At 35.5% G+C, this 12,910-nt stretch overlaps 1 protein-coding gene across 1 annotated transcript; it reads left to right on the forward strand.

Annotated features, from left to right (window-relative positions):
- Window positions 1-223: 223 nt before the first annotated feature.
- LOC115428538 (uncharacterized) lies at window positions 224-8,613 on the forward strand. Its single transcript, XM_030147644.1, has 5 exons — window positions 224-284; window positions 655-683; window positions 4,206-4,317; window positions 4,446-4,619; window positions 5,322-8,613. The coding sequence occupies exons 1-5, from the start codon at window positions 282-284 to the stop codon at window positions 5,967-5,969; spliced, it is 966 nt and encodes a 321-aa protein (XP_030003504.1). The 5' UTR covers window positions 224-281; the 3' UTR covers window positions 5,970-8,613.
- The last annotated feature ends 4,297 nt before the right edge of the window (window positions 8,614-12,910 follow it).

The raw sequence follows: 12,910 nt of genomic DNA on the forward strand, positions 1-12,910 counted from the left end.
AATAATAATAATAATAATAATAATAAACTGTCTGAATACTTATGGACCTGACTGTGCGCACATTGTTTGCGCGAGAGTCAAATATATTTCATATTTTTGTTAAAACTCGTCCTTTCTTGTGTACTTTTTCTGTATTTTTATACTCTGCCTATTCCTGCAGAGGTAAACCAGTCAACTCAAACATAAAATACAAGAAACCAGCACCAGAATCTGAGAACTTCAACAGGAAAAGGGCGGTGTCTTCTTCACTTTACTTTCAGTTTTCATTTGACGTGGTGAAAATGGTGAGTAACTAACGCATATCTCATAGAATTTGGATTTCTTCTCTTTTTCTTGGATTCTTTTTGACTACTTTATAGGTTTAATATGTTGTATTGATGTTTGTTTTTGAGATGTGAGGTATGACTTTTTGATATGTGACCGTACTTGTAAGATATTTGAGGAAGTCTACAGCCGTTTAATGGAGCTAGCTAATGACAAAAAAAAAAAAAAAACAGCAGCGAAAACAGTGAATAAGTACTGAAAACCTGTAAACTAATGTTTTACACTGCTTTGTTAGCTGTTGTTTAATTAGAAGATTCAGTTCAACTTTTGTCATTTTAATCTGTGTTGACAGTACAGTGTTGAATTGTCATGTTTTGCTTTTGTCATCAGGCCGCTGCTGCAGACCCAGACCACGGAGGGTGAGTCAGTAGATCACTTCAGTTATTACGAGTGTTGTGTCGAATTCTGCTCCCTGAAGAAAACACACACACACACACACACACACACTTCTTATAAGTGAAAATGGCCGTTTGTCAATGTCAGTATCAAGAACGCAGAGTACGGTCTTAATAAGAATAATCCTAGAGAATGTACTTCCTAAGAACACAGGTCTATCTGGTACTTGTGAACTTTCCTCTCTGTCTCTGCTGTATTTCTATCATTAGCTCCTTAATGTATTTCCCTCAAATCACCAGAGTGTCACTCGATTTGATTTCAATACATTTGCATTAGTATTTACATGTCATTTGTACATTTTCTATATATATGTTTTTTAAACTGTAATACATTTGGTTGGTTCAGACGGGCGCAACAGATGGGTTCACGACTTTTAACCTCTTGATTCCCCTCAAAATATCACTGATGTTTCCCTAGAAATACTCTTCCGTGTTCAGGACACTTTTTTTTGTCTTTTTTTCCAACTTTAGTAATCAAAATCTGGACATACAGGGTGGGGAAGCAAAATTTACAATGAACATTTAGTTGTTTTTTCTCAGCAGGCACTACGTCAATTGTTTTGAAACCAAACATATATTGATGTCATAATCATACCTAACACTATTATCCATACCTTTTCAGAAACTTTTGCCCATATGAGTAATCAGGAAAGCAAACGTCAAAGAGTGTGTGATTTGCCGAATGCACTCGTCACACCAAAGGAGATTTCAAAAATAGTTGGAGTGTCCATAAAGACTGTTTATAATGTAAAGAAGAGAATGACTATGAGCAAAACTGTTACGAGAAAGTCTGGAAGATACTATTAAAGAAGAATGGGAGAAGTTGTCACCTGAATATTTGAGGAACACTTGCCCAAGTTTCAGGAAGCGTGTGAAGGCAGTTATTGAGAAAGAAGGGGGACACATAGAATAAAAACATTTTCTATTATGTAAATTTTCTTGTGGCACATAAATTCTCATGACTTTCAATAAACTAATTGGTCATACACTGTCTTTCAATCCCTGCTTCAAAATATTGTAGATTTTGCTTCCCCACCCTGTACATTCTAAAGAATTACATAGAGAAACACTTTTTTTCCCAGACTGAGCATCAACATCAAACTTATGCTGAACAGTATTTGTAAAGAATATTATGTTTTTAAAAAAAAAAAGAAAATAAATAAAAATAAAAGTCAGAGGTCTAATCAGGTATCAGTACATTCAAATTTTCACAAACAATCAAGGTGTGTTTGGTTTTTACATACTTCAGTGTGTTTTTGAATTTTGTTATTTCATTTATGTAAATTGAAAACAGTGGGTGCTTCTACATGAATCTACATCTGTGGATAAACTGTTTAGCAATAATAATGAAAGTGTTGTACATAATTTCTTGTTTTTTGTTTTTCATTATACCTCTGAATTTAATGTCTTTATACTCCAGTTTGGGTGATTGAGTGTCCTTCTCAGATGTCCATTCTTGACATGCAGTCCAAAATGTCCTGATGTATGAGCAGTCAAAAAACAAATGTTCTAAAGATTCAATTTCAAATCCACAGAAAAGACAGTTATTTTTCTCAGTATTAAATCTTTGTCTCAGAAAGTCATTACATGGATAAATATCATTTAGGGTTTTAAAATGTGTTTCTTTCGTGTTCGGGGATATAGGTAGAGTCAGGTATTTGGTTCTAATCCTTATTATAATTTCTTTAGGTAAATTTTTTCCATGTTCAGGACACCTGTTACACACGAAAATATACTTCATGACTGCATTTTTAAGTTCGGCCCCTCATCTCGGTGAACTGCCACGACCCATTTCTTCTTCTCAACTAAATCTGAAGGAAAACCATGAAAACTTAAAAATAGATGCCTTTGTTTATTCAATGTACATTGGGACACACAGCCGTGACTTTTTTTTTCCAACTTTATTAATCAAAAACTGGCCATACATTCTAAAAAATTCCATGAGAAACTTTATTTTTTCCCAGACCGAACATTAACATCAAACTTATGCAGAACAGTATTTGTAAAGAACTTTTTATATATATGTTTAAAAAAAACAATAATAATAAAAAATAAAATAATAAATTAAAATTAAATAAATACAGCAGTGACACTTCGATGTGGCCTCAGCTACTGTTGACAGGTAAACCAGAAGAGGCGGTACTCAAAGTCAGTCGTTTCAAACTGTTTCCGGGTCATGAGTGAAAAACCGCTTTTCATCCTGTCACAACTTTTTCCCCTTTCTGACTGTAGAGTATGAAATTAATTGTGAATTATTCAACCTCTAAACCCCATTATAGCTGTGTAGCAATTAAGTAATAAATTAATATTGTAAGATATTGCAGTTATGTTTTTAATCTGTTTAATATTGAAGAATGTGCAAACTGTAAGGTATATAAAACTTTCAAAAGTTAAATCTTAGTCGTACAACACACAAAATATATAACAATAAAAACAGATACTGCTGAAAACTGCATCACCTGAGGCTGGGGAAGCAGTTTTCGGCAGGGAGCAGAATTTGGCATCAGATGCTGCCGAAAATCCCATCCCTCATCAGAATAAGCTTGTGAACCCAAAGGAGTGAAATGACTTTAGCAGCTCACATTTGGAACTATTCTGGTGTGACAGGATGAATTTGTCTTCTTCATGGCTGATTTAGAAAGGGGGAGCTGTTTTTGGCAGGGAGCAGAATTCGGCACAACACTTGTTACTAACTTTTCACACAGACTCCTGGTTTTGATGCTTTGGGATTTAAACTTTGCTCAGTGCTTTGTAAATGAGATAGCAGTACAGCTTTAAAAACAATCATATTTGGTCGTTTAGCAAATTTGGAACAGTGTATATGGAATTGGGCTATAATTAAGAGAAGGTTGGTTACATATATCTTGTCTAGGCTTATTTTTTTATATTTTGACAAACTGAATAGTACATGTTGGATGTTTAAGTGAAGAGTCACCTTCATTATTCAAAAAATAATTAAAATCAATCCAAAATATGTGAGTGCAAGTGCAGCCAAAAAATAAGTGAGATATTGTTTCCTCTGCATTGCCACAAAAAGAGCAAAAGAGTGTCAACATTTATTTTATATTTTATGAGATCGGTTTTGACCGAATAGCACTTATGGAGTATTTTAAATGTTACCTCTCTTACCTTATTTGTAATGATAAATTTTCTTGTCAAGATTCATGTGTTTTTACAGTCTATATTATAAATTATTCCAGTAGAAAACTGCTGCAGGTTTGGGAACTGTATCTCCTTCTAGAATAGATCTAATATATTGATAAGTTGATGAGAATCTGTAACTCAAAAGTAATACAGGAGTCATGTGACGCATTACAATTCTGAGACAGTAGTATCGTAAGGTAAGGAATTACTTTTAAATAACAGTAACGAGTAATCTGTATCGTATTACAGTTTGGAAGTAACTTGCACAACAGTGATTATTACTGATCATTGCTTCCATTCTGAGTCTAATATGTCAACAACATGCGGTTATTCTTATTTCAGAGTGGAACTTGTGGAGAGCGAAGAGCCTTTCAGAACAAATGCGCTCTTGATTATTCTTAAAGCGCTGAAACTGAGTCATAATCGTCCACATAGCTTTGTGTTTGTTGACGAGGTACGTGTTTTCTCATCAGCATTTTGTCTATTATTTGTGTATTTTGAGCAGCACACATAAATGGCTGCTTTTCACTTCCCATCACCAGAGGACGATGACATCTCCTTGCATGTGTTTTGACCTCACAGATTCTTCACAGTATCTTCTTTTTGGGGAATATCAACACTCCACCACATTCCCCAAAAGACATTGTGAATGTCCCGGAAGTGTTTGAAGCATTATTGGACTGCTATCCTCGACCCTTTAAGCTCTTTTCTTCTCAGGTACCCAAGCGAAGCCCGTTTTCTTGTGTGCTGGACATGGTAAGAATCAAATTTTATTGTTGTTAACAATAATTATGATATCTTCAACCAGTCATCTGGTTATTGATTGAAAAACTACTTAATTGTCTTTATTAAATTGTGTTATTGATTATACACATAAAGTATACCTTATTAAGATTGAGTATTTACTGAAGACAGGAAGGCAAATAAAAATATAATTTCTGTTAGGTTTTTTTTATTCCTTGTAACGAAAAATTCACATAGGGCAGTTATAAAAAGTCATTGTCACTCATTTCTGGGCCGGGGTATAGAAGCAGTTAGCATAGTTCAATAATGTAACAGTTGTGGGGAAAAGCGGTTCCTGAGTCTGTCCCTATGGCCTCTTGGAGGGCAGAAGGACAAATAGCTGTATTAGAGGGTCTAACTAAAACCATGAAACAAGAATGGTTCTTGGGAAAAAATTATTCGCCTAGTATTTAGAGAAGTTTAAAGTAAGTATGGAATTCACAGTTTCCACATTTCCACAATGGCCTCATTTTGGAGCTGAGGTCCTTGCCTTGACATTATTCACTAGATTTCACCAAAAAAAAAAAAAAACTGGATAAGCAACACTTTGGCAGTTTATAATTCACACCACTACATATTTTATCACATTATGAATAAAATGTAAATCACTACAGTTTAACACCAAGAAGCATGGTTTTCTAACAGCAGCTTGAAAACCTTTGTGACTGCTTACAGGTTGTCCAGGTGACAAGAGAACAAGAACGAGAACAAGAAGAGAGAAATATCATACGCCAGTTGCGAAATATCATCAATGAAGTGGATCCAAGTGGGTCGCGGAAGCTCATCTCTTCCACCATCTGTGTCTCTCAGAGGGAAAACTCCCCCCTTTCGACCAGGTACTACGGCGTCTCCATGTCCACCCATCGAAGGCAAATCCCAATTGGTGCCTCCTGTTTAAGTAACTGGCAGACATTCGTAGCCAATGCAGTGATGACCTACTATCCACACATGACCAAGAAGCCATACTTTGATGGAACCTTTACACTTAAACCTGAAGTCAGGTGTGTTGCCTTTGACCTCTTGAGAGAACAAGAAGAAGAAATGGCAGAAGAGGTTGTTAAGCCTCCATGCAGATCATGTGGGAATTTATATGGTTTGGCAACACGTGAAGTCAAAGAGTTTACATATGGTAACTGCGCTGAAGCTGAAAGTCTGAGCAACTTATTAAGAAATGAACGTGCTTCTACCATTATAAGTTCTAGAAGAGAGTACTCCGAGAGGAACCTTCAGAGAGCTAAAACTCAGGTTGAAAACGACTTAAAGTCTTTCCTAAAAATGCCTCAAGACATTCGTGTTACATTTTATACCCCTGAAACAGAATAGACTTAATAAGTGGAATGAAAATGCCTCAAACACAACAAAATAGACTTACTTTTACCAACCATATCAAAGCAGTCACCAATAGAGCCTTCAGTTAACTGTAAAATATAACCACATTCAGGAGTTTTATGACACAAAAAGACCCAACAGAAGCTCATCTATGCTTTCATCTGCAGTCAGGTTGACTACTGTAATGATCTTCTAAGTAGACTTCCCAAAAGAGATTTAACAGCTGTGACTCTAAATGCAGGACAGGAGATGTTCAAGTGCTGCTACCTGTCTACAAACCACTCACCAGTTTAGGTCCAGAATACATCTTTGAGATGAATAAAAATGAATAAAGACAGACCTGAGTTATATCTGTTGACTCGGATCAGAGTCTGAACTAAATATGAGGCATTTAACTGTTCTGCCCCAAATAACTGAAAACTGTCAGGAGAGCTTGGATTTACCCCAAATGTAGACAAGTAACACGTCATGTTAAAAAAAAAAAAATGTTACAAAAGACTATGATAAAAACCTCCTTCTGAGAAATACTGTGTAGTCTAATGGCCTGAATCAAGAATTAGAATATTGTTTTTTATTTTTTTAAATTCCTCCCATATATTGATTACATTATTATCCTCATAGCATAATTGCCCAAGTTATATTTTTGACTAAATTGTGATATCTGCATTACTTTGCTCTCCTAACACTGCTGCTTCATTTTGCATCATATGACGTTAAAAAAATATGACTTATGCAGTTATGCTGTGAGGCTAAGGATATGGTGTTTATGTGCTTTTGTTCTATTTGTTCTGATTTTATGTATTGCTTGTGTTAAGTTTCATACTGATGATAATTCAACAGACTTCCTGTGTAGGGTTTTTTAATTCCTGTTTTCCAGTTCCACCTCAGCTTAGCCTCATCAAAATCCTCATCATTATTTTGTAGTTTCAGTCGTTTGTGTCTAAATGTGACTTCTCCTGTCTATAAAACCATTTGTATTTGCAGAGGTCTGCTGGAGCAAAATCCTGCTATAAATTTGAGCAATTAGAATAATAGAATAAGCTTTATTGTCATTACAAAATACCTTTGTACAGTGCAGTGAAATTTAGTTTTACATTCTGTAAGGTGCTCAAGTAAAATGCACACATCAATCATACATTCAAGAATAAAAATTTAAGTACAAAACAGTTAAGTAAAAAATACAATGTAAGTGTAAAAAACAGTCAAGTAAAAAAACGTCCATTTAAAAAAAGTTTTTTTTATTTATTAAATATCTGCTGTAAAAAATGGCACACACAAACAAAAGTGAGTCCGGTGTCAAATATGCAGAATATACAGTAATGACTATAGTGTTAAGTCTTTTAAGTAAAGTGGGTAGTGCATTGTCCTGAGTTATAGCAGCAGAATACAATTACATTATAAAGTGACTAAATGATTATTTGTTCTGCTTCAGAGCAGCTGCAGCTGTGGGATAGATACTGTTACTATTCCAGTGGGAATAGCTAAAAAAGAGGTATTCTTACTCTTTATGCAGTGCGATGTATCTGTATCGAGCATCTGGCCCTATTGTGGTGGGATGAGCGCAGAACTACACTGTTAAAACTAAAAAAAAAATTATTTTTTTTTGAGCCTATGATAGAAGTCTATAACTCACTTATGACTATACTTATTGCATTGTAGAAGCCATTTCACATGTGATGCAAAAAAAACCAAAAATATGCATGGAATTTTTCAGTGCAGTTTTGGAGAGGAGGGGATTACATGGAGTCAAACCACCTTTTGCAACCAGAATGATGTTGTATGTGTAATGTGTGTATACTGTATCGCCTCATTTTGGTGTTTTAAGAACATTTATGGGCATCTTTGCATTGATACTCTACCTCCTGCCAGTCAGAAATGGTGGTACACAGTACATCCATTACAACCATCTTTAGCCCTTGTACTGTGATTCAGATATAGAGTCAGTATTTGGGAGTACTCTGCAACTCAAATTTCTTTAAAGTCATGCAGGAACAAGTGGGCTGTCCTGTTCCAATGGGTGCAGGATTATTGTTACTGTCAGGCAGGTCTGGTTTGTTTGAGGATCACTTCAGGGCTGCGGTTCCTTTATTGTAAATGAAAAAGAAAAAAATGGATTTGTATGTTATGGGTGGGCTCTGTTTAGGTCGTAGGCCAGTCCCTAAACTACCCCTGTCCCGCATCCACCCCTCTCAGCCTCTTTCCAGCTTTGAAGCACCTTTCCAAATCATACAGTTAATAATAGTAGACACCTGTTTGGGGTAAAGTTTTATTTTATATCAGTTTTTCTATTTTTATTTGTACTTTTTTCACACATAAATGTGTATTTTATGTAACTCTGCACTACAAGTCTTGTTACTTTGTAACTCTGGAGGATATGTATGCCTCTTATTAATTATACTTTTGTAAAGCACACTGAATAGCATTTTTTAATAAATAATAGAACAGTAATAAGTTACCTACATGCTTTATTATCACGTTATTATTCCTACAGATTCTCTTGGTGCTAATTTATTTACTCCTGGATAATTAAACTGAAATTGTACTAATATACACAGCATAGAATCCAGATATACTAGCAGTTTGAATGAATTGAGATGTATTGGTTATGTGATTATCAATAAAATTAAACTGATGCTTATCAAAGTTCATTATGGTTTTGATTTTGACTCCTGTTGCACAATATTCCCGTAATACCATACTTGTAATTATCCAGAGGTTTTATTGCATCTGGGAGTCAGAGGTTGTGAGGAACTCTAACTTTACCTGTGGTTTTATTCGTCTCTTAGCTCATGGTGTGTTGTATGCACGCTTTGCACGGTACTTCGTCGTCTACCTGGATTTATGGATGATATGCCTACAGTGCAAGTTTTGAAGACATTGTGTTTAAACTGTCTGGTTTTAACTCGTTTAGACATATCTGTACATGTTTTCTTCACTTTTGGAGTCTTACCAGTTATGGAGAAGGAATGCTCCATCTTCCAATTTTGACCAATTTTCCTCTGAATGCCAGAGAGGTTAAAACACAAGGGACATGTCTTCTTTGACAAAATAAAATGGAAATGTTAGGATGTAGAACTATTTCTTCCAGAGATAATTTCTACAAATGGTTTGATCTTGATTTATTTACCACAAATTACATTTGTAATATCACATTGTTCCTTTGCTCTTGAAACACTGACACTGATGCACCACTAGATGGCAGAACGTCATTGTTTAGTTCAACTTGATCATGAGCTTTAAATCTACAGGGGTTGGACAAAATAATGGAAACACTTAACATTGTGGCATCATAGACGGTGTTTCCATTATTTTGTCCAACCCCTGTACCTCTTTACTGCACTTCAGTGATCACAGTCAGATTTTCATTACAGATCTGAAGGTTTTGTTTACAAATCACAGATATGATATGATATGATATGATATGATATGATATGAAGTTAGAATCGTAAGTGTTAAACTGTTTTCATTACCCACATCCATTAGAGCAGCCACATTATATTTACAGTTGGCATAGAAATACAGATAAATGTATCATAATTAATCCATAAAGACCCACCGCTACTTTTGTGGTACTTCCCAAACATTTTTTTCCTCTGTATTTGGCCTTTCTTAAGTAATTTATTCCCATTTGTTGTAATATTATCTTCTTCATTTTGCTTTTTTTTTCATTATAAATCATGTATTTTCCAGTAGTTAATTCACTGATCATTTAGATGTTCATAAAACTCAGATTAAAGTTGAGTGTTATTATATCACAAACAGAAATCTGAAGAAAAACTGACTTTTTCAGCAAAAATGCCACTAACTGAACATAAACCCACTGTCTCCATCCACTGTCACTGATCCAACTCCATGGTTTTACTGGTGAATCAATGTTGTAGAAGATGACAGTGTTTCCATGGTAATTACAGAGCCTCTGAACATCCAGATGGGTCATATCTGATGGCCATGAAAAGATGACAAACTGTATTTTACACCAATTATTTACACTTAATAATAAGTTCGGTGGTTCAGAGGTTATTAAACATTTTACGTAAGTAGATGATTTTGGTTGATGGTGGATATTTGGGTCTTTATGGGTTAAACATTCAAGAATTTTCCTTATTGAACCATTGTGGATTAAACAAATGTCAGTTAAACCGGTGGTGGCTTCAGTTTTTTTTACAGAGTCACATGACATGACTGAACTTAATGCACCAATAGTGGCATTTATTAATACTGTGTAGAGAAACTGAGGGATACAACAAATACACGTCTTTTATAATATACCTTCGTATAAATAAATCCATCACCAGATCACAAATATCACATAAATACATAGTTCTTATAAATACACCAATAACACAAAGACTTCATATCACTCAGTATAATCAGTATCACTTCTGTCTACTATTCACCCTGGTTTTTTAAAGAAAATTCACCCATTTGTCATTATGCCCTGCTGACGTAGCAACCAGGAAGAGGCGAATAGAGTCTTCGTTTGATACTGAACATCACTTTTTAAAACTACACAAAGAAAAACCCATAAATTGTAATATCATTGAAAACTGTAAAGTTACATTAACCTAAATTTCTCTGTACAGGTAGGAGGACCAGTCCCCCTCTGTTTCACAATCTTCCTCTGCCTGCACCCAAAAAAAAAAAAGATTCTCAAAAATATTTGTATCAGTAAAATAAAGAGTACACCAGTCCGTACGTGTGTCCTCATTCTTTTAACTTACTATTACTATCTCAAGTAGAAGCACTTGGAGGGCGTAGACCTCCACCAAGGCAGATCCGTGCCCCGGATTTGGATGAAAATTTCAGGAAACGATACTGGCACAAGGAACAAATTATTAAATTTTGGTGGTGATCGGGGGTGGGGGGGTCACAGGGGCCCACTGATCTGCCTCTACAAATGCTTTTCTAGAAAAGACAGCACAGACCTCCGCCAAGGCAGATCAGTGGGCCCCCATGCCCCCCCCACCCCACCCCTGATCACCACCAAAATTAATCATTTATTCATTGTGCCAGTATCAACATTTCCTGAAATTTTCATCCAAATCCATCCATAACTTTTGAGTTATCTTGCACACAAACAGACAAACCAACGCCGACAAAACATAACCTCCTTGGCGGAGGTAATAATCATGAGCCCTTAGAGCGCCTCGTCTCTATTACAATGAATCCACACAAAAATTAAGCATGTTAACCCTTTGTAGTGCACTCATAGAAATACTCTGAAATTCAAAATTGCATCCTTAGTGTGATTTTGGCGGACACAACAAGAATTTATTATTTTTGTGAAATTAAAAAAAAAAAAAAGTATTATGTAGAAAATCAAGGTTGATGAATTTACCGTATTTGGTTCCTTGCCCATATGTGGCAAAATAAATAAATCCAAGAAGTGCATATAAGAAATACAAGAAAAAATACATGTAATGTGAAAGGAACATATATTTTAGAACATCACTTTTAGAACATTACAACAACATACGTGCTGGTCCAGACACCTGTCCACACCCACATTCTCCCTTTGAACATCATTCCTTACATTAGTACCATTACTTCACGTTACCTAACAAAGCAGGTGCACTCACTGTTCATGCAGAGGTGGACCTTACAGACCCTGTAGACCACAATGGACCTGAGATTGTTACCTCACTGTCCTCACTGGAACTGTTGTCACTGTTTTATAATGTGTGTGGAAATGACCAAAAATAGTCACTTGCCTGATAAAGGGTTAATATATACAAACTCAATGCAAAAGCTGTTGTAAATTAAAAATCTCCTTCATGATGGATAATGTCTAGAGCTTTGAAAAGATCAGTGGCATGAGTAACCCTGAAGGCCGCTCTGTTTGTATGCAGACATTTGTTTTGCTGAGCAGCTCATGTCTTGAGAATTAACAAAATGCCATTCCTCAGGAAAGCTTTAACATCCAGTGAGTGATGGGAGCTGTGATTTATCCTCAGTCGCTACGTCACTGATGCTTTGTCTTACTTTTCCTGTGACCCTCTCTCTGACAACATGTTTGTTTTCAGGTCTATATTTGTGCAGCCAAGTCGCTGCCGGAGGGGGAAATCCTGTCTGACGTCGCAGCCTGTTCTGATGAAAACACTGGCTCTTAGTGACGTCCAGGAGACCCAGTGTTAATTTTTCATCAAACCTTATGTAATTCACAGCTCTAATCTTTGTTTAAACAGGTAATCCTCTGTACATTGCAGAAGTATATGGCCTTGGCCTGGAAGCGGATGCGTCGATACAACTGTCAAACATTCTTTATTATGTGAACACAGGTCAGATGATGATGAATGCTGAATCACATGGTTCTGGCGTGCACTTACACAAACAGATGGCTGCACTTAGACTGTAATATTTTCACTGCTGTTGGTGTTGCATGTCTGGAAAATCTGAGTAATGTTTGTTTGAAAAGTCCTCTTTGACCTAATGTAGGCTTTATTTAATCATCTTGTCATGTATTAAAATGTGTTTGTAAGTGAAACAGATGCTCAGATAATTAACAAACATCATCATCACTGCACTCACATGAGGTCATGATTACAAAGTCTTAAAGTATTGATTTTTTATTTTTATTTGAATGGTTTTAAAAGACAAACATCCATTAAGAACACACATGTCTATCACTCTGCACAATAAAGAAAGTCACTAAAATGCTTGTTTTTAGTACTGTAGATCATTTTATTCCAGGATTTTTCAACCTTGGGGCCGGGACCCCACACGGGGTCGCCTGGAATTCAAATGGGGTCGCCTGAAATTTTTAGTAATATTAAATATATATATATATATATATATATATATATATATATATATATATATATATATATATATATATATATATATATATATACTAATAAAAAATATATAATGAGTTGAGAGACAATCCCAATCCATAAAAGACATGACAAACTGAAGCACTGTGGTACTGTTTATCT

This window comes from Sphaeramia orbicularis, chromosome 11 (assembly GCF_902148855.1).
Source record: "Sphaeramia orbicularis chromosome 11, fSphaOr1.1, whole genome shotgun sequence".
Classification (NCBI taxonomy): Eukaryota; Metazoa; Chordata; class Actinopteri; order Kurtiformes; family Apogonidae; genus Sphaeramia; species Sphaeramia orbicularis.